Source organism: Pollachius pollachius, assembly GCF_949987615.1.
Source record: "Pollachius pollachius genome assembly, chromosome: 3".
Lineage (NCBI taxonomy): Eukaryota > Metazoa > Chordata > Actinopteri > Gadiformes > Gadidae > Pollachius > Pollachius pollachius.
This window is the reverse complement of record NC_136936.1, coordinates 40,220,284-40,240,118: the sequence shown is the minus strand read 5'-3', so window position 1 is coordinate 40,240,118 and position 19,835 is coordinate 40,220,284. Positions and strand designations below refer to the sequence as shown.

General features: G+C 43.7%; 1 protein-coding gene across 1 annotated transcript in view; it reads left to right on the top strand.

The window, feature by feature from the left end:
* Window positions 1-1,633: 1,633 nt before the first annotated feature.
* Window positions 1,634-19,835, top strand: part of LOC307072303 (ephrin type-A receptor 6-like) — a gene marked incomplete at both ends in the record, with an annotated part of 68,325 nt that continues 50,123 nt past the window's right edge. Inside the window, 3 exons of the mRNA XM_079731545.1 lie at window positions 1,634-1,712; window positions 6,372-6,436; window positions 17,743-18,409. Coding sequence (XP_079587671.1) covers window positions 1,634-1,712; window positions 6,372-6,436; window positions 17,743-18,409 — 811 coding nt within the window. The remainder of the gene's footprint in view (window positions 1,713-6,371; window positions 6,437-17,742; window positions 18,410-19,835) is intronic.

Here is a 19,835-nt window from a genome sequence, read left to right as displayed (position 1 = left end):
GGAGTCACACTGGATCCATGTACCTCCACCGCCAGCGTTGTCGTTCAGGGGAAGTGAAGCCAATAGAGAGAATCACCGGCCACTGTGTTACCAGTACTGAGCAATACAACTCAAAAGCATTTTTATATGCTGTAAAGCCCCATAACATCTACGGTATACTTTAGACTTTTAGACGTTTACTTTATAGCGCAATACATCTGCACTGACATTAATGGGTTGGTCCATTCCTATTCTGTGCAAGGCCTCCCTCTTTCCAAGATCAGCCTGCACGGGCTGCTGGCTATTGCAACAGCACATTATACAGTATGACCGCATATATCATGAGATCGCAAAGTTGTTTGGCAGCCTCTCTTCATTGTTTGGCGATTGGCTGGGAACTAAGTGCTTGTGACTGTGTTTGATGCTGATGTATTTACTTCTCCCATGCTGACAGGCGGCTATTGCTGTGCCGCTGTTTGACTAGATCTCGCTGTGGCAGCTTTGCTTGGTTTAGACGGTCGGTGCGTGCATGCGTGTGTGCGCGTGCCTGTGTGTGCGTGTGTGTGTGTGTGTGTGTGCACCTCTGAGTGTATGTAAAGGGATTTGAAGTGCGAGGGCGCCTTGACGGACCAACTGTGAGATGTCCGAGGAGATGAGAACAAGACCTTGCCTAATATTGGCTGACATTGGGAAGCTTGGCAACAATGCCTGGGCTATGGGCCTATTACTTAGAAGTGCACCTCCAAGACAATGTCTGTTGCTATTGATCTGTTGTCAGTCAATATTCAACAAATGCACAGTTGTTATTTAATAACGACTACAGAACGTTTCGTGTTTATTATTAATTGTACTTTTCCATTTAATACACTTCTCGAGGAGAGTAAACCTCTGCCCTTTTTGAATGAGGTTAATCCATTCCTTTCAACAGTCAAAGTGGCTGATTCTTGTTGAAATTAAAGCGAATAAACAAAATCACAATAATTGAATTCGAATGCCACACAAACTGACAGGTTTCTAATTGAAAGCGCACACACTCTCTCTCTCTCTCTCTCTCTCTCTCTCACGCACACACACACACACGCCATTGTGTTGTCTGCTAACCCCCTCTAGTGCCGAGCATCAAACACAGATGTGTACCGTTCGCCACCACTGCTGCCACTTCTCTGCTCTCCCCCGTTCAATCGGATTCTCTCTCTACCTCCCTTCTACGATGCTGCAGTGGGGGAGCGGACTGTCAGACTCCACTCCGATCTGCCCGGACTCCTTTGTGAAAGGATCGAACATCGAGACTTCGGTTATCTCAAGTAGGCCTACTTCAAAGTTCTTTTAATCGTGCAAAGCTCTGTGCGTCAATATGTTTACACGTCGCAGGTAACTCGGGACATCACGCCTTCGAGACTTTTCTTCGTTCTTCTTCTCATTATTCTCGTTTCGGATACTTGGCCGATGCCCCCTTGTCCCGCTGCAGGAACACCACCAGCTCGGTTTGGTCCCCGGTTCCTCGGCGTGTTGGGGGACTTGCAGATGCCCAATATAAGCTCGGAGGAGAAGCGACACGGTGAGCACTGTTGGATTTGCAAGCAGCCGGCGAACCAGGGTTTCTACCTCGGACCAAAACTGCTCCTAACAAACTAGTGGATGTCTCGCTGCAGACATGCGTCTTGGAAAAGTCTGCGTCCTGGTTTCGCTGTGCATTGGGCTTTTCTTCACTTCTCCGGGTCTCAGTAATCAAGGTGAGTTGTGTTCTTGCATGTGTGTGATCGGTTGTTTTTTTTTGCAAAACGAAATGCTACTTTATGGCATTTTTGCATTATTCTATTGTAGTAGACTTAGTTTTCTAATACACTCTTTATGTTCTGTAAAAGCATTACTTAGACGTCTTGGTTTAGGCTACTATGTGGAAAAAATAATTCGAAAAGAAAAATACAGCTAGGCAAGATGATAGCTGAATAATGTCAGCAGTTTTGGACGACAATCCGCGCAATGCGTACAAGACAAGTTTTAGTTCGACAACAATATTTATATGGACCAATTTAATAACCCCGTTGGGTGACCTATTGGATGGGCCCTACTGCTAGATCAATTCAGAATATTGCACAGGCCCTACTGCTAGATCAATTCAATGTGCAAATGATTAAAATAAACGCCTTATAATATGTTTGTTTAATAGGCTGCAATCGGTTAACCTTACAGCCTACATCAAGTGGCGTTGTTCCAAATAGTTGTTTGGACCGATATGGATATCCACGAGATGATTCAAGTGCATTCATAATCGGAATCTGTGCCCAACTTTACACATGCACTAGCCTAGTCCAAAGGCTACTTCCACACAGCATCATGCGTGGCTCCTAGGCTGTGATATCTTTACCTCTTGTCACTTTAAGCGTACTAGAAAGCCTATTCAACAGCCATAATACGACCAGTCCTGTCCGTTTTGGTCCTTGGACGCGGCTTTGTGTGCGGTTTTGTTCAGTGGCCGACATCGATCAGGATTAAAATGTTGATATGGATTGTTCTGGGAAACTATAGGCCTACACTGGATTGAAAACGCCTCCGGGTTAATTTGACTCTGTTCTGGGTTTAATATAGGCTAAACTCCTTGTGGAGTCTCTGCGAAAGGTGTTTCTGTGCCTCAGCTTGATTGATTGAGCGGTGGCGGACCGTTTTTGCTGGTGCACCTCAGCACCTGCTATTTGGCTCACCCCTGTATTGGAATTATTACATAAAGGTATTTCCTCCGTGACAAATCATTATGGGTTCATTTCTAATAATGCACAGGCGATGCGCGGAAGAATGTGGAACGATTTGTGCTGAACAAACTGATCGTTACAATACGTGGGCTACACATGTTTTCCATATGCACCAACACACCGCGCATGGAGATGGTAGGACTCACAGGGACGAGATTGCAGGCTTTAATCCGACCTCAGTTCGACTAAATGGCCCACCCCTCATCCCAGCTAGGGTTCCTCAGAAGTCCTCCTTCTGCTATGGTCGTCTACCTTGTATTCAGTTATTTATTTCAAAGTAAAGCCTAGTAAAATTAGTAGGGCCTATAAAGTAGAGAAAAAATAAATAGATGCACAACCATACTAATCAAAGTAATTCCTCCCAGCGGTTGTCTCAGTGACATTCTGTTATATCAAAGTATTCAAAAATGTTACTGTTTCACGGCTCATGAGGGTCCAAGATTGGGGCTGTAACTTTGGCAGAAGATCTGACTCTGGACATCAGCTGTTTGAACCAAGGCCAAGTGGTCAGATGGACTGCAGTAGAGGTGCACAATAGCAATCAGAAACGCTGAAATAACAAAGGAAAGAAGATCGTATTTTTAGCTGCATGGCTTAATGTTAGGGCTTCATGATACTAGTTTTAATTGGCAAGCTCATTGCTGGCCTGGCAGGTCAGATATTTGCCATCACTTGGTTAAAAATCAGTCATGCAACATGAATGATCTGATGAAAGTGTTAAGGATCCACATTTTGCTGTAAATTAGTGTTGAAATCTAGACAAATATAGGCCTACTTTATGGATGCAGTAGGTCAAAAGTGTGGGGGGGTATGTGTGCAGTGGCACAAGTCTGTACACAGTAAATTGTCCAGATGTTACATTTTCCAGAGGGAAATTCAGTCTGGGTGGAGTTTGCAGGAGAAGGGTGGCAAGAGAGAGGGAGACGGAGAAAGGGAAAGAGAATTTTGGTGGAATGACATAGAGCCTCTGTCACATTGTGTCACTATGTAGAAGGAAATTCAGTCATTAATTGTTATACTAAAGTGCCTGTAAAGCTTAGACTAACATTAAACTAACTAACTTAATTCTCTCTCTCTCTCTCTCGTATCATTGGATCGTTTTCTTTATCATTCTCCTCTTTTTTGTTCCATCTACCTTAGACAAATGAGTTGGTAAACTAGGTCTGCTTACTCTATCTGACGGCAGGTTGCGCTGCATGCTTAGCAACAGCGCTAAAGGAATGGTCCAATTATCCCTCGGTCTCTTGTGAGACCAGGCAGGGACTGACCAGCCTGTAATGGTGTCAATTAACATGGCTGCCTGGTACCAGCAGCACTCGATGCCCTCCTGTCTTCAACTCCCACGGACGTGACACAGATTCAAAGCCCCGCAGAGCATCGATATTTATGTACTGCCAAAAGACACCCTAAGAAGGCAAAAAAACAAAAATAATACTTTTTAATTCACAGATCACGCCGCCATAGGTAATGTTTGAGAGTTGTTAAGAGGAAAAAATACCCCCCCCCCCCCCAAAAGAACACCCCCTCCCTCTCAGCTCCCACCCTCCCTATGTTTCTCTATCGCTGAGAGGTGTTGCATCTGTGTGGAGGAGCGATGATGCCGTGTGCGTGCATGTGATTGGGACTCAATGATGGATTCCCAAAACTATTCAGAGAAGAGATGCCCTGATTGGTCAGCAATGAGCCGGGATTGTCTTGAATCTAAGTGGTGTTAGACAGAGGCAGGCGTGCTCAACCAGTACAGATATTGTCAAGAGCCTTCAGCCTCTAATGGCTGACGGATGGCGATGGCATTTTCAACCAATGACACCCAAATAATATTTTTAAAATCTGACCTTCTCTTTAATGTGTTTAATATATGCTAAATACGGTGGTCCACCAAATTATAACATACATATGCACTCACGCACGCACTCACGCACACACACACACACACACACACACACACACAACCATACACATGCACGCGCACACACACCAGTCTCAGTGGAAGGTTGATTTTATCAGCCAGGCTCTTTTCGAGATATCTGTTAAATAACTTTTAAAATAGTTTCAAAATATAATCTCACAACACCATGTCTCTTCTATTCCCAGAAGCAAATTATGATTCATTGTGTGTTGAAACAACCCTGTGTCCCTACTGTGCTCCATATGAACAAGAATCAGACCTTAAGGATGGCAGACAAAAAGTCAATTTAACCCTCACCCTAGCCCTAACCCGGCCTAGATACCCCCTCGAGCAAGGCCTTGGAGGAGAGTTTGTCAGTGAGCAACTCCCACGCATCCTCACTGGGCATAAGACCAAGACACAGAACAAGAGCAAGGACGTACAGAGTGGGGTCAGGCAATCTGCACCTAACAAACAGAAAGGACTGATGTTGGAGGGGGGTTGGGGGATCCTGAGTTCAGGGGTACCTTTCGCCTTAATGTACAGGCTTGGGGGTGGAATCAACAGTCTTTGTTAGACTCAGAAGGTGTTGCCCCATGGTGAGCAGGGCAGAGTCTCTCTAAGAATTTGAGATGCCGGAATGAAAACTGTGTGCATGTGCACCAAAAAAAACATATGGCAAGCCATTCAGTCCTTCAACCCCTGGGTTGAGAGAGGTGTCTGCAGACTGCTTAGAGGCAATTTCGGCCTCAGGTCCTCTCTCCTTGTGCCAGGTGGAGGTGGTGGTGGTGGTGGTGGTGGTGGTGAAAAGGGAGCTGAGCCTAAAGGCAAAGCTCTCAATTTACTTGTCAGTCTATGTCCTCATCCTCTGCCATGGCCACAGGCTATGAATAAAGGGTAGCTCTCCCTTTGGAGGTGAACCAGGTACGGCCAACTGAGGAGAGAATCCAGCCTAGGGATCTGGGCCCCCAGGAGAAACCAGAAGAGGAGGCCCCCTGGGCATTTATATTACCTTGACGACCTTACCCGGAGAACAGTTAAAGAAAGTGAATGAACGGTCGGGAGAATGGACAGCTATCTCTTGCAGGTTCATTTAGCTGAATATCTTTGTTGTGTGGTGTATTTGTTAGCCTTGATTTAGTCAACATCTTGTTGTGCACACATACACTATTTGTGTGATAAACACTGCATATTCAATTCTCATACGGTGTAATCTTTGACAAGGGGACAATATAGTGCCCTATTCTTATTATTTTGAAACCTGCTCTGCGATATTTGTCTGTTCGCTTCTAAAGTAATGACAAGTGCGTCTGTGTGACTTTATTTTTATTTTATCTTCTTTTTCCTCTTCCTTGGTTTTAGTTAAATTATGACTTCTTAGGGTTGACATTTTCATAACTTTTTCCCTTCTTTGGAAGATTATGTCTGTAACATTATGTGTCTGTCTGTAAAACAGACAAAAACATAGATAAAAGAATGGACTATATGACGAATTCTTTATTTTATTTCATGACTATAAATATTTTTTAATGACGAAAATTACTAGAAAAGCAATGACCTTATTAAGAGGCAATAAGTCTTATCTAAATATGGACATACCCATGAGGCACCTATAAGAATGCCAAAAACATCTGCCTTTATCGTGACTCTTTTTGAAGATTTGAAAGTCATTCTGCGTACACAAAATCGGATAAAAGGAGTTGTGTTAAGGAAAAACTAATTTGCGTATCTCTGTCCTCTTTTCTTTTTCCCAGTTGTGCTGCTGGATACCACCTCAGTGATCGGAGAGCTGGGATGGAAAACCTATCCAGTCAATGGGGTAAGACAGGGAGCCGATGAGGGTTTTGTTCTAGGCATTCTGTGTACATGTTTACTCTTTGTAACCATGGTTTCACAATTTTAGAGCCTATAATCACACGTTCTCTACTGTGACACTGCTTTTTGTTGTCTGCATCATTTTGTCTCCTTTTTTTGTCACTGTGACATTTGCACGTGCTCCCTGTTTCTGGATCTGCTTTCTGAGAGGCTTTTCATGGCCCTACTGAGGAGGGAGGGAGGGGGGAGCTAGAAAGGTGATCACATCGTGTAGGTCACCATGACAGCTGCCTACAGCCTGTAAGAGACAGCGATAAAGAGAGTTAGAGAGAGAGAGAGAGAGAGAGAGAGAGACACAGAGTCATGCCCTCACTCATTGTCGGACTGCCCTCAATGTATTTCGAGTATTATTGGAGCGGCCAAGAAAACTTTGGAGGTGAATTCTGAATCCTCTATGTGTGTTGCCTTGGAGAAGGGAAGTCAATGCCCTTTTGTATTATACAAATCCTGCTACTGTTACTGCTAACTACGTTGCTGGCAAAAAAAAAATAGAATTCGACAAACTAGTTTGAGATAATAGAGACCAACAGCTCTCCAAAGACATGGGTTCAATTTCTGGGCAACCCCGGGTCTATTCATTCCCCCAGACAACCCTCTATTCTGTTCCGCCTTCTCCCCGAAGAACCCAGCCAAGTAGCAAACCGAGAGGACCCAGAACCAGCCACTATGGCGCGCGCGCGCGCGTGTGTGTGCGTGCGTGCGTGTGTGTGTGTGTGTGTGTTGGGAGGAGTATGTGTGTGTGTGTGTGTGTGCCCGTGTGTATGTGTGTGTGCGCGCGTGTGTGTGAGCTTGTGTCTGTGTGTGTGTGTGTGCGTGCCTGGATAAATAATTATAATAATAATACAAAATAATAATGGTGATTCATTACATCATATCGTCTGGCCTGGTTGCTGCTGAAATACGTGTCCTCACCCTGGATACAAAATAAATACATTTAGTTTGGGTTGGTTGGTGCTGGTATAGATTAAGTCTCACTCAATCTCACTCTAACACAAAGGCAGCAATTTCAACACACTACCTTGTTGATTTAGAGGACTTAACTCTACTTCTTCTTGGGAAATAAATGGCATGTTTGAGTTTGACCGAGGGCTAGAAGGAGATGTGTTGCTGTTTGTAAGTGGCTTAACTGAATTTACAGACCTAAAAACACATTTTCCCTTTGTTCTTAGGGCTGAGCTTAGAGCAGCAAATTGGGAACGGCAAAGGAATATTATACATCTCAATGTGCAAGTACTATATACATAAAATATATACATTATTTAAGGGACAATTAAAACAATGATATATGCATGACAGATATTTTTGTTATCAAGCAGAAATACAGCTGGATTTCTTGTCGTTCCTTCATGAAGAACAGTTAGACAAGCTTGTTATCTGTCAGAAAACTCTGTGCCTCCAGCAGGGTGGTAAATGAATACAAGCCCCTTGCCGAATTCAACTCTCAATCAACTCTTTGGCCACTGCGCATGGCACAGTTTTTCAGCATATTAATGGAAGTTTGTATTTGCTAACTCACAGAAGACCATAAGGCTATAGGCAATAAGGAATATCACAAAAATAGGCAATATCACACTGATCCTCTGACATTTTACACAAACTGTATCGATATCTCTCTGTAGAAATACCATTTTAAAGTAGATTTTACAATGGTATTCAGTCAGCTGATATTTAGTCTAGATATTTATTTAGATTATGGTATATGGAATTTAAGTATGGTATCAGACTAAAAGTTTTCCCTTCTCTCTAATGTACCAAACTCATATTTTGATCCCTCTAAGGCCATACGATATCACAATACCATAATCCATATCTGTGTTTCGTGAGTGTAACCACCCTTTCAAAGAAAATAAATAAAGAGCAAACTCTCAAACCTCTTGTTTTTATCACATACGATGACAAATGAAAATTGTGCTTAAGATTCTTGTGTGAGAATAATAAGCAGTTCATAAACAGCTCCAACTCCTTGTTCACAACACATTTTATTCAAATGAAGAATTGTCTGTGAGAAAAACAATAGATGCAGCAGGGATAATGGGTCAATGTGCGTCATTGACGTAGAAAGTTATTTTCCAGCTGGCCCTTGTCTCCACCTTTTCTGATGAAGGGTAGGTTTTATCCGGGGGACAGACAGACGGACGGACATGCAAGAGAAAGGAAATAGGTGTGATGATTTGACACCTGAGTGCTGTCACAGAAGCCGGTCTTGGAATGAGCTGGCTTGCTGCTGAAATATGCATGGGGTTGGAAGAGTAACAGATACCAATAGAAGTGCGATTCATTAATAGTGCTTATATTCATGAAATCGTTTTTATTTATGACTTCATTGAATAGAAAATGAGGATTTAAGGTATTGGAGATCCCTAAAGTTGATTTTTGTTTTTTCTTGATTGCTTCCATAACAGCAAGTGGCAGATATGGTGTTTGGCAAATATAGACCCTGTCTTGAACGTATGAGGAGCCTATAATAGGCTACTCATGTGTTTCTGACAGGCCGGACAGCAGTGCACAACAACAGGCTTCCATTAAAATTATGGTCTGCTGTCTGCTGTGTAGTCTTATAGGGTTGTCTGCCACACTAAAAGTGTGAGCACATCTTTGGAAATCTAAGAGTCTGTTCAACATGTGTTTTTCATGCTTCCTAGGCTTACTCGTAGTTAAAAATATATATATGTTTGTATCAATCTTCAAAATATCCCTCAAGTATAATTGTCAAATTCCACGTTAAACGTCAACCACCCAGACCGTTGCCTTCTAAAATGTAGGCCAGGCTTCATGTTTTGTTTCACGTCATTCTAATATGAGCATTTGTTTGTGATATTGTTTCAAAGGGTTAAGCATATAGGAAAAGGTGACGCTAGTATGAAAGGTTTAAGCATAGGGTTAAGGTTAGGAAGATGTGAAATAGGGAGTTACACACTAATCCTAATCACACTGTGCCGTTACAGTACAGGTGGTTCCATAACGTTTTAACTTTAGGAACTATACACTGTTACAAGTTACATTGCTTATTACATGTGCAATTACACTGTAACAAGGACACGTTCTTGACCTGCGTCCTCTGCCGTGGGAGCCGGTAGCGTGGTTGGTCTTTTCTGTGTATTCGCGGTCTCTTACCTAATGTTCCCCAGATTGCTCCTCCATTCCCTCCAGTCCACTTCATCAACTCTTTAGAAACCATGGTAGAAAAACAATCAGTAGGCCTTTTATCTATTGTTAATATATGTCTAAATCAGTGGTTCCCAACCTATTTGGCGATAGAGATTTACCATGATCCCAACAACCAGCTCTAAGCAGAAGCCACTTCGTTGTTCTAGAGAAGGGAATCGCATCAACATTATAACAGCATTTTTTATTATGGCAAAATTTCACACTGTCTAAGATGAGATGCATTTTTGGGGAAAAAAATATGAATTGAAATGACTCCAGAACTTGCACTACATTGATAAGCAATCAACAAAAGCGAGTCGTAAATACTTCAAATGATGTTGTAAACATATTAGTAAAACGTTCAGTATTGTATTGAATTGTTCACTAGCGCCACTCTAAGCAATTTTGGGAAGATCAAACACCACAACGTTTCACAGCACACCTATAGACTAGCCTATAGACTTCCCCTAACGCAGCTTGCCCACTGCATCCGTCCGTCAACGGACGACGGAAGGCGTGTCTGACGGATGGGGGAGTGGTATTTGCCGACGGAGCCAGACGCAGCCATGATCTGATTGGCTGACGGATCCGTCGCAGCTTGAAAAGTTAAAATTTTCTAAACTTCTGACCGCAAGAGACGGAGCCGACGGAACGGACGGACCCACAATGCATTTCGGGATCGCCCCATGCAAAGTCAATGAGTTTCGTCAACCAATGGATGCAGTGGGCAAGGGGTGTAAAGCTGCCAAAACTATCCTAATTATCAAGAAAGAAACCTTCAGATGGAAGTGTGAAATTTAGGCCATTAAAAAGTTGTATAAAAAGTTAGAATCCTAATGAGTTAAAAATTAGTCACGACTGTGAGCTAGTCTATGGCATTCATTACACAATGCTCGCAATGTGCTACTGTGCAGATTTTTTTTTAAGATTGTGCGTCTTTGTCATTTGACAATTAAAACAAGATAAGTCGGTCCAAACTGTTTTTAAGTCTGTTAATATATGATTCTGTAGATCTGCACGGGCAGAAGAGCCATCCTTGAGCTGGAACAAACAAACTGTCGCATTAGCTTTCACTACTTTAGTTCTATGAGAACACGATTTTCCAAGGATCTGCCTGTAGTACACTGTGGCCTATTTTTCATCAGCAATATGAGGTAACGTATTGTCACATAATATGTATATTTATGCATTGAGGAGAACTGTATGGGCATCCTAGTATAACTATGGGATGCCAAGAGCTTGGATTTAGCATCAATAATGTTGTATATCTTAAACGTCTCGCTATTCTTGTACAAGGAACACATAGATGAAAGGAAAGAAGTGTGGGCCGCAGTGGGCATGTCTTTGTGTGTGGGGTGATCACAAATGGCGCAGGATAGAACCAGCTGAATACATGAATACTTAAAGGATATGGATGCATTTTTGGAGTGATGTATCCATCCAGGAAACACAGCTGTGTTGGTGTCTGAAAAAGATATCGCACAATGTTTCAATGCAAGAGTTTATTTTTAGCCCCAAGGAGCAGGTGGGTATGTTGGACAGAGAGGGGGAGAGAGGGGGGAGAGAGAGATGGGGGAGAGAGGAAGAGAGAGGGAGATCTAATGCAGCCAGAGAGCAGGAGCAGGACATCCCTCCTTCCTTCCTCCGTTCCTTCCTTGTGTCTGCCCCTTGTCTCACTCTTCCCATCTTCCCAACTGCCTCCAATCCCTCTTTGTAGACCTAAAGGGATTATTCTCCTCTGCCTCCTCTGGGTAGACACCCTCTTTTTTTTAACACCTTTTTTTATGTTTCTGTGAACTGTCTTCAAGGTGAATTCTTTTTTCATGTATAGAATAGAGTTGGACTTGAAGACACAATGAGAAAGGAGCAAATGACGGAATAAGAGCATTCCAGAAATGCATTCTGGTGGAAAAGACACACACTGCAACAACGTCTGACGATGTTGAGTGATCGCTTCGAAGTGAAGCCACTTGTGTACGACTAGTGGAGAGAAAATAAAGACTTTGCGTCCGTCTAGTTGTCAACTGCCTTGCAAACAGGCTGACTAGACAACCAATCAACTGCCTTGTTTGCAGACAACAAAATAGATCAGAAGGCAGATCAATTGGCACCAATCGATGTCCACCAATACGCCCTAAGCATAATGTACATCGCACCGACATAATGAAAGGTCACATCAACACGACTTTTGATGTGTAAAACTACAGTCTGAGATGATCCAAGGCTGCCAGAATCAAGTTTTGACGGTCTCTCTTTTGGGGTGTTGTAATAGCTTTGTGCCTTGCAGGCACTCGTCCATCATTCTTTGACACACTCATTTGTCTTTCCCTTTCTTTACCTCTCACTCTCTATCTGCCTATCATATATATATATATATCTCTCTCTATATATATATAGATATATCATTATAGATATAGATATATACATAAATATATATATGAACATATTTTTTCTTTTTACATGTTAAATGTTTCAATCCACTATAAGGCAGAGAATCAATCGTATGCCCGATATTCGCATATCGTTTTTTCTATAATTCTTCTTCTATGATCGGCTGTAATCTCTCCTTTCTAATACGGTCGGCCACTTTGGCTAGCGGTAAAAATTCCAAACACGACGTCTGATGTATCCCCATGTATTACCCAAGCGGTTCAGGCTGGGGGTGTCTGCAGATCAAATTCAACTGCCTCTGCCGTATCCCGAATGTCTGGGGCCATTACATGGGCTGACACCCTCACAGATAGTGTCTCGGACCATGTGACAGACAGGCCCACAGAGACACAGGCAGAACCACCACGGTGGTCCCCTACACTACACTACGACTCCCTAAACATTGCAGTTATAATCCTACACACGCCATGAATACCACACCACCTTCTTTTTTGCTAGTATTACTCATTTTTTCCTCTTCATAGGTGTTTCTCAATACTTAAATCTGTTTCCCCTCCCGTCTCGCCGCGCGATCTTCCCCAACCTTTCCCCTCCTCCCTGTTCTCTCTCACTACCTTTGACTGCCTACAAGCCCCCGCCTCCGAGGGGGCAGCAGACTGTGTAAGCAGCAGAGCTTTGCATCAGAGAAGGACATGGAGAAGGAGGGAAATGGCGCGGCGACCCCGTGGCCCCCTCTTGCAGTGTGAAATGCCAGAGTTCTCTTTATCAGTGACTGCAGTGCTCTATCGGAGAAGATCAGCCAGGGACGCCGGCCCAGGCAATGCACTCATGCCACATTGTGTTTGATGCACTTGGGTTTGCATCCCCTGTCGGTGTGGGTGCGTGCGTGTGTGTGTGTGTGTGTGTGTGTGTGTGTGTGTGTGTGTGTGAGTGTATGTGTGTTTGTTGGGGAATTTGTACTGTCCATCCTTCTTATAAAACCATTATCAATATTATGGGGACATTGCTCTTGGTATAATGTATTAAATGTTCAACTTTATTATGATCCAGTTTATCCACACGTATCGAAGATTCATTTAAAAAAAATGATATTGCATCTTCCCAAATGACACCAAAAGGTGACTTTCCATCAAGTTTCTTTTGTAATTCAATTCCTCGAGCAAAGCAAGGCAGGATTTAATAAAAGTGCACCGAACTCCTGGGCATTAGTGATAACTCTGAGGCCGTCACTCTGACACTTTTCCTGTGGGATCTTGGTTTGCTGTGATGGATGTGGGATTGAGAAGGATGCAGAGGTCTTTGTATTTCACTCACTCACCACTGCCCACCTCCTCGACGTATCGAGCTGCTGAATCTGTGTACGGGCTTGTGGATGCCGTCACGAAGCACGTGTTTATTTTGGTATATATGCGGGCGAGCAATCGCGCTGGCCTTCAAAGGCTCGTTCTTTTTATGTTTTAATGTATTTGTGTTCACTCGGAAAGATTGCTCTCACAGAAATATAGGTGGATGGCGAGACCAATATTCACCTCAATCAAATCAAGAAACAATATCTCTATGAAGCCCGCATATGAAGAAACAGATCAGAGCCGCTATTGAACGGTATTTTTAGTTTTTAATAAATGTCGGCCAGCATGGACCTCGGTAATTGACAGACCAAATCGAGTCAGTCTATTTTTAATCCCATCTTCTACCTCAACACATATTCTATGACATGTATTGTTATGTAGGATGTATCAATATTCCGGGCTTACACTGTGTGTGTGTGTGTGTGTGTGCGTACGTAAAAGTGTACATCTATGTATATGTGTATGTAAGTGTATGTGCGTGTAAGTGTATTTGAGAATGCAGGTCTGAAACTGGCAGGGACCTGGACTGCATCACGTCCCACTCTATACATAACGGTGACACAAATAACCCGCACCAACCGCTATATACTATACCTACTATATTGGAATATTTTACATCAAACACAGGTATAATGCCATTCAATTCATGAAACTTTTGGCGGCCCTACAGGAAAAGCTTCCAAAGGATTGCATTCAATGTGTCGCTTTCTCATTAGGTTGTACGCCTGACATGAATCCCCTTGAGAACAGGAGACTTTATATCCTTTTCCCTCTTTCATTCCCCCTCTCGTTCCTCCTCAATCGTTCTAGTTCAACTACCACTCCCCTCTGCTGCTGTAGGGCCGGTGTGTGTGCGTGTGTGTGTGTGTGAATGTTTCATGTGTGTGTGTGTTTGTGCCCGTGCACGTTTGTGCAAGTGCACATTTGTGCGTGTGTGTGTGTGTGTGTATGCGTGTGTCTGTGTGTGTGTGTGTGTGAGTGCATGAGTGTGTTGTTTTTCCGCATGAGTGTGTGTGTGTGTGTGTGTGTGTGTGTGCAGTTGCATGTTTGTGTGCATGCACATTTGTGCGTATGTGTATGTGTGTGTGTATGTATGTGTCTGTATGTGGTTGCGTGTGCGCATGAGGGTGTGTGTGTGTGTATGATTGTGCGTGCATGCGTGTGTGTGTGTGCGTGCGTCCGCGAGTGTGTGTGTTTGTGCCACCGTGCGGGTGGGGGAGAAAAAGAGAGAAAAGAATGAGGTAGTATTGAATGTTTTGCAGCAGACGGACTAGGTTTCCCATCCATCACAAGCCAGTCAGCCCAGGGATAAAATAGAAATCTCTCAATCCCTCTGACAGCTGCTGCACACTATCAATAAGGGAACAGGTTGTGTGTGTGTGTGTGTGTGTGTGTGTGTGTGCACGCCCGCATGTGTGTGCATGTGTTTATGTGCATGCGTGTGCATATTTGCCCACTGCACTACGGTCAGCCAGGGATGTGGTGGGATGGATGGGACAAGTATGACAGAGCCCTGGGAACATGGAGGGGCAGAGAGAGAGAGAGAGAGAGAGAGAGAGAGAGAGAGAGAGAGAGAGAGAGAGAGAGAGAGAGAGAGAGAGAGAGAGAGAGAGAGAGAGAGAGAGAGAGAGAGAGAGAGAGAGAGAGAGAGAGAGAGAGAGAGAGAGAGAGAGAGAGAGAGAGAGAGAGAGAGAGAGAGAGAGAGAGAGGTGGGAATTGAAAGACAGTCATCATGAGTAGTAAAGAGTGCACCTGAGAGATGCTTGCGCCGCCACACAGAGGCGTAGCAGGAGACAGGCATGGGAGTGATGCGATGCGCGGGCCGGGCGGGCGGGCAGCTGCCTCTGTTTGACGTGGCCAGATAACTTCTTAATTGAAAATCCTCCAGATGATTTGGAGGTGGTATGGAGTGATGCCTGCTACCAGGGGAGGTAGAGCAGCCAAGGTAACACGCTCCAAGCCTCCACCGCACTTTTCTTGGTTTTTGGAAAAGATATATAAAATGTGATATTAATTTATTTTTTATATATATCAAATACAGTTATTTAACTCAGATAATAACATAATTATTTGTTTTATTTTCTAGGCAATTTGGAGAAAAATTATAAAGATAAAGGTGACCCTTTTATTTATAAAAATAGGATAAAGTATATATTATACATATAAATAGTATTTATAGTCTTTTGGTTTTGTAAATAAGAGAAAAGCAACAACATTTTTTCTATGAATGCGATTCTGTTCTCTTAAGAATAGAGATTTCCCATTGGAGTGATGTGTGCTTGTTCCCATTAGGATGCATGCTCACGACCTGTCTGTTGGGTCTCATCATTATGATGTCCTATCAATAAGCAAGGTGCTGGGTGGCCAGCTTACGAGTCAGACAAGCAGTCAATAGAGTTTACAGACTGATGTCAGCCCACCAGTTAAGCTTCTTCTTCCGATGTCTTTGTTTTGTAAGTATGTGCCCATGTGTGTTTGTGTGTGTGTAGTGTGTGTGTGTGTGTGTGTGTGTGTGTGTGTGTGTGTGTGTGTGTATGCGTGTGTGTGTGTGTGCTTGTTTATATATGTGCGATTGTCAGATAAAGATGGCGAGGAGAAGCACCTAAAGAGCATTTGTCAAAAGAAAACGCTTCTTTCTTTCTTTTTCAAGTTCCATGGCCCATTTTGAATTCTTCAATCATATACAGTACATTGGTCAATTGTCTTCATTACTTGGTCAGGAGACTGCAATGGCGCCAGTGATTTGTATTTATCAATAGATTAACGTAAATTGCTGTAAATAGCGATGTCTCTGATCTTGTGTTGGTGCAGAAGGAGCATAGAGTGTTATCCTATGCATTGTCAAAACGGAATCGCTTCATGTGTAGCCGTACATGTGTCGGCCTGTGTAATGTCTAATCAAAATCAGTTTGTTTTACTTTAATTATTGTATGATCACAGTGACACCTTGAGGGAAGAGGAGATTAAAATCTGTCATTTCTGGGTGATTGGATTTGAACATGTTATTAAATAACCTAATAAGGATGTGAACACAAACATTAGGACTTGATTACTGCTTTAATCAAGCGGTAATATTTATATTGGTACAAAACTGCTTCTTGAAGATGTTGGTTTATCAGGCAAACACTATTTGCATGTTCGCCTGCTCCTCTTCATTTCTCCCTCCAGTTTGTCCTTGTACACTATCCATTGATGAGATCATTTTCTGATTAGATATAATAGTATGCATGGAACTTTATTCTGTGTGTGCACGTTTTCTTCCGGTTTTGAATAAAGACAATAAAAAAAACAAATATTCCAATAAATGAATATAGCTTAGGTTGCTAATGCTCAGCAAATAATTATGAAGTGAATAAGCTTTGCATGGCTCAAGCGAGCACTAGAGCGATGCCTCTGCGCTGCTTATAGGCTGCTCACAGCCAATCGAAATCAGCTGATGGCCCAGTGATTCACGACGTCGATTCATACTACTTTTAACTGAGGATCGTTGCTTGCATGGAACCAAGCGGCGTCAATCGCTGGTAATGGCTCTGTGATTCATGACGGAGATGAATCACTTAACATAACTTCCTGTAGGGAAAAACTACTGGGTCAGGCGATATCTGGCTGACCGCTACCAGCTTATCCTTTGCTTAAACTGATTTTCTTGTCGTGCCACCATTATGTCTGCCCATTATGGCAGCCAATGCACTGCTAACCATCCCTGGGAGGAGGGATTACTCTTTCTGTGTTCCTTCTCAAGGTTCTTCCCTAATATTAAGGGAGTAGTCCTTGCCCCTGGGGGTCTAGGGTTATGGGTGTCACGTAAAGCCACCTGTGAAGCCCTTTGAAATTGTGATTAAGAGTGAAACAAACATTTGACTTGATTCGAATATCATGTTGCTGCGGTTCTGTTCTCCTACAGGGGGTTTATTGGCTGCACTCCCTGATCGTTCTGGCATGGCTGCAAGAAGAGTCGCACCGCAAAATACTAATGTGTTGCCATGGCTACGAATAAATCATTTACTACAAACAAAAGGGGATTGATTTTTGAATATATTAATTTGATAGAAGGCTCGAGGTCAGACTTGGGTTCATTTGACACCAGCAGTTCTAAAGAGAGAAAAATCAATTACCTTCTATCACCTTCTAAACAGGAATACAAGGATGGTTGAGACGGAGAAATAAATACTTTCTGATTGGTTTATTTGTAGAAAAAACACGACCTAACCTCCTGAGGTGCATTTTGAATATTCAAATTAAGATTGTTGTTGTCGTTAAAACAATTAATATTGAATTGAGGATTTCTGTTGACAAACTCTCTCCCTCCCTCCCTCCCTCCCTCTCTCTCTCTCTCTCTCCCCCCATCTTCCCTATCCTGCAGTGGGACGCCATCACGGAGATGGACGAGCATAATCGGCCCATCCACACATTCCAGGTGTGCCACGTGATGGAGCCCAACCAGAACAACTGGCTCCGCTCCAACTGGATCTTCCGCCAGGCCGCCCAGAAGGTGTACGTGGAGCTCCGCTTCACCCTGCGCGACTGCAACTCCATCCCTTGGGTGTCGGGCACCTGCAAGGAGACCTTCAACCTCTTCTACCACGAGACGGACGAGACAGACCACGGCGTCAAGTTCAAAGCGGCGCAGTACACCAAGATCGACACCATCGCGGCCGACGAGAGCTTCACCCAGATGGACCTGGGCGACCGCATCCTCAAGCTCAACACGGAGGTGCGCGAGGTGGGGCCCATCAGCAGGAAGGGCTTCCACCTGGCCTTCCAGGACATCGGCGCGTGCATCGCCCTGGTGTCGGTGCGCGTGTACTACAAGAAGTGCCCCTTCACCCTGAGGAACCTGGCGTCCTTCCCGGACACGGTGCCCCGGGTGGACTCCTCCTCCCTGGTGGAGGTGAGGGGGGCGTGCGTGCAGCACGCCGAGGAGAGGGACACGCCCAAGCTGTACTGCGGGGCGGACGGCGATTGGCTGGTGCCGCTGGGGCGCTGCATCTGCAGCGTGGGCTACGAGGAGATCGACGGCGCGTGCATCGGTGAGTAGCGGAAGCTTTGGTCGCCTCGTTTCCTTTTGCTTTTGACTCCTGCTGTGTTGTTGCTTTGCTGCGGCCTCAGGGATTCTGCTGCCAACTATTGTGTGCCGCGTTCAAAACTGTTTCCACATCCGTGACATGTCAGGGTCGCTTTTAGTCTGACTTCATTTACTAACTATCTTATCTCTTAGTCAGTTGAATTCAATTATGTGTCCGACTCCTTCAAAATGCAACAAGAAATGCATATCAGTATTAATGATTTATGAAACAATAGTCCATGTCCCCCTTACCTTCACTTTCTCTCTCACTCACAGACACACAAACACATGCACGCACATACACACTCTTTTTTTTATTCATGAGGACAATGCTCCCTCATTGTTAGACCCTTAAAGAAAGATAACTTGCAACTTTTCTTCTTTGGTTTTAATCCAGATGCGAATGTCTTTGATTATGAGTCATTTCATGAGGTCCCCCAGCTGTCCCCACAGCTGCATCCCAATCAACAGGTCAGCAGTTCAACTACTGGCTGTCATTACAGCTGAACTGCAGCCTTCCAACCAGAACCATTTCCTTCTTGCTTGGTAGCAAAGTTTTTAAGGAATATAGCTCTTCCTGGCCTTTTCTGTCAGAAAGTCCAAGGGATCTTTCACACTTTAGGCCGTTTAGCCCTGGTAAGGTACAGTTATGACAAATGATTTTGTTGGCTTATTTGGACACCATAAGCGGAACACAGTACTGCTACCAAGACTGCCTGATGAGGTGGTCTTGGTACTTGGTACTGGTCTTGGTTCTGTTTGAGTGGAACCCGGATGGGGTTCACATTGCTGAAAATACAGAAAACAAAAGTCTGAACTTAATCAGGAGGTAAATCAAAAGACCTATGCACTGGTTGCTATTTTATTCATGACCACATTAAAGGACGACAGAAGAACACAGGGATTTTCTCAACCTTTGGCAACTTCACAATAAATTCCAAGCTGAAGAGTATCAGTTCAACTTAAAACTGTTGATACTGACCGTGATAGTGCTAATCCAAGTTTGAAGTGAGCTTGGGAATTCAAGGTCAAAGTTCACCAAAGCCAACAGATTGAAATAATAACTCTGCAATGTATAATCTCCAAAAATTACTATTCATAGTGCTGTGGAATGGTGTGACATTTAGAAACAAAAACATTCAGAAAAAGGCAGAGCTCTGCATGTGACTTGCAAGGCACCGTGTGTGTGTGTGTGTGCATTGTGAGCATGCGTGTGTGTATAATTGCATGAATGTGTGTGGTTGTGTATGTGTGTGTCTGCGTTTGCATTGGGAGCATTCAAGTGTGTTTTTTTGTTTGTGTGTGTGTGTGTGTGTGTGTGTGTGTGCGCGCGCGGTGTTTGCGTTCAGTTGACCTTTCAATGGTAACATCTCTCACTGAGCACAAGCATT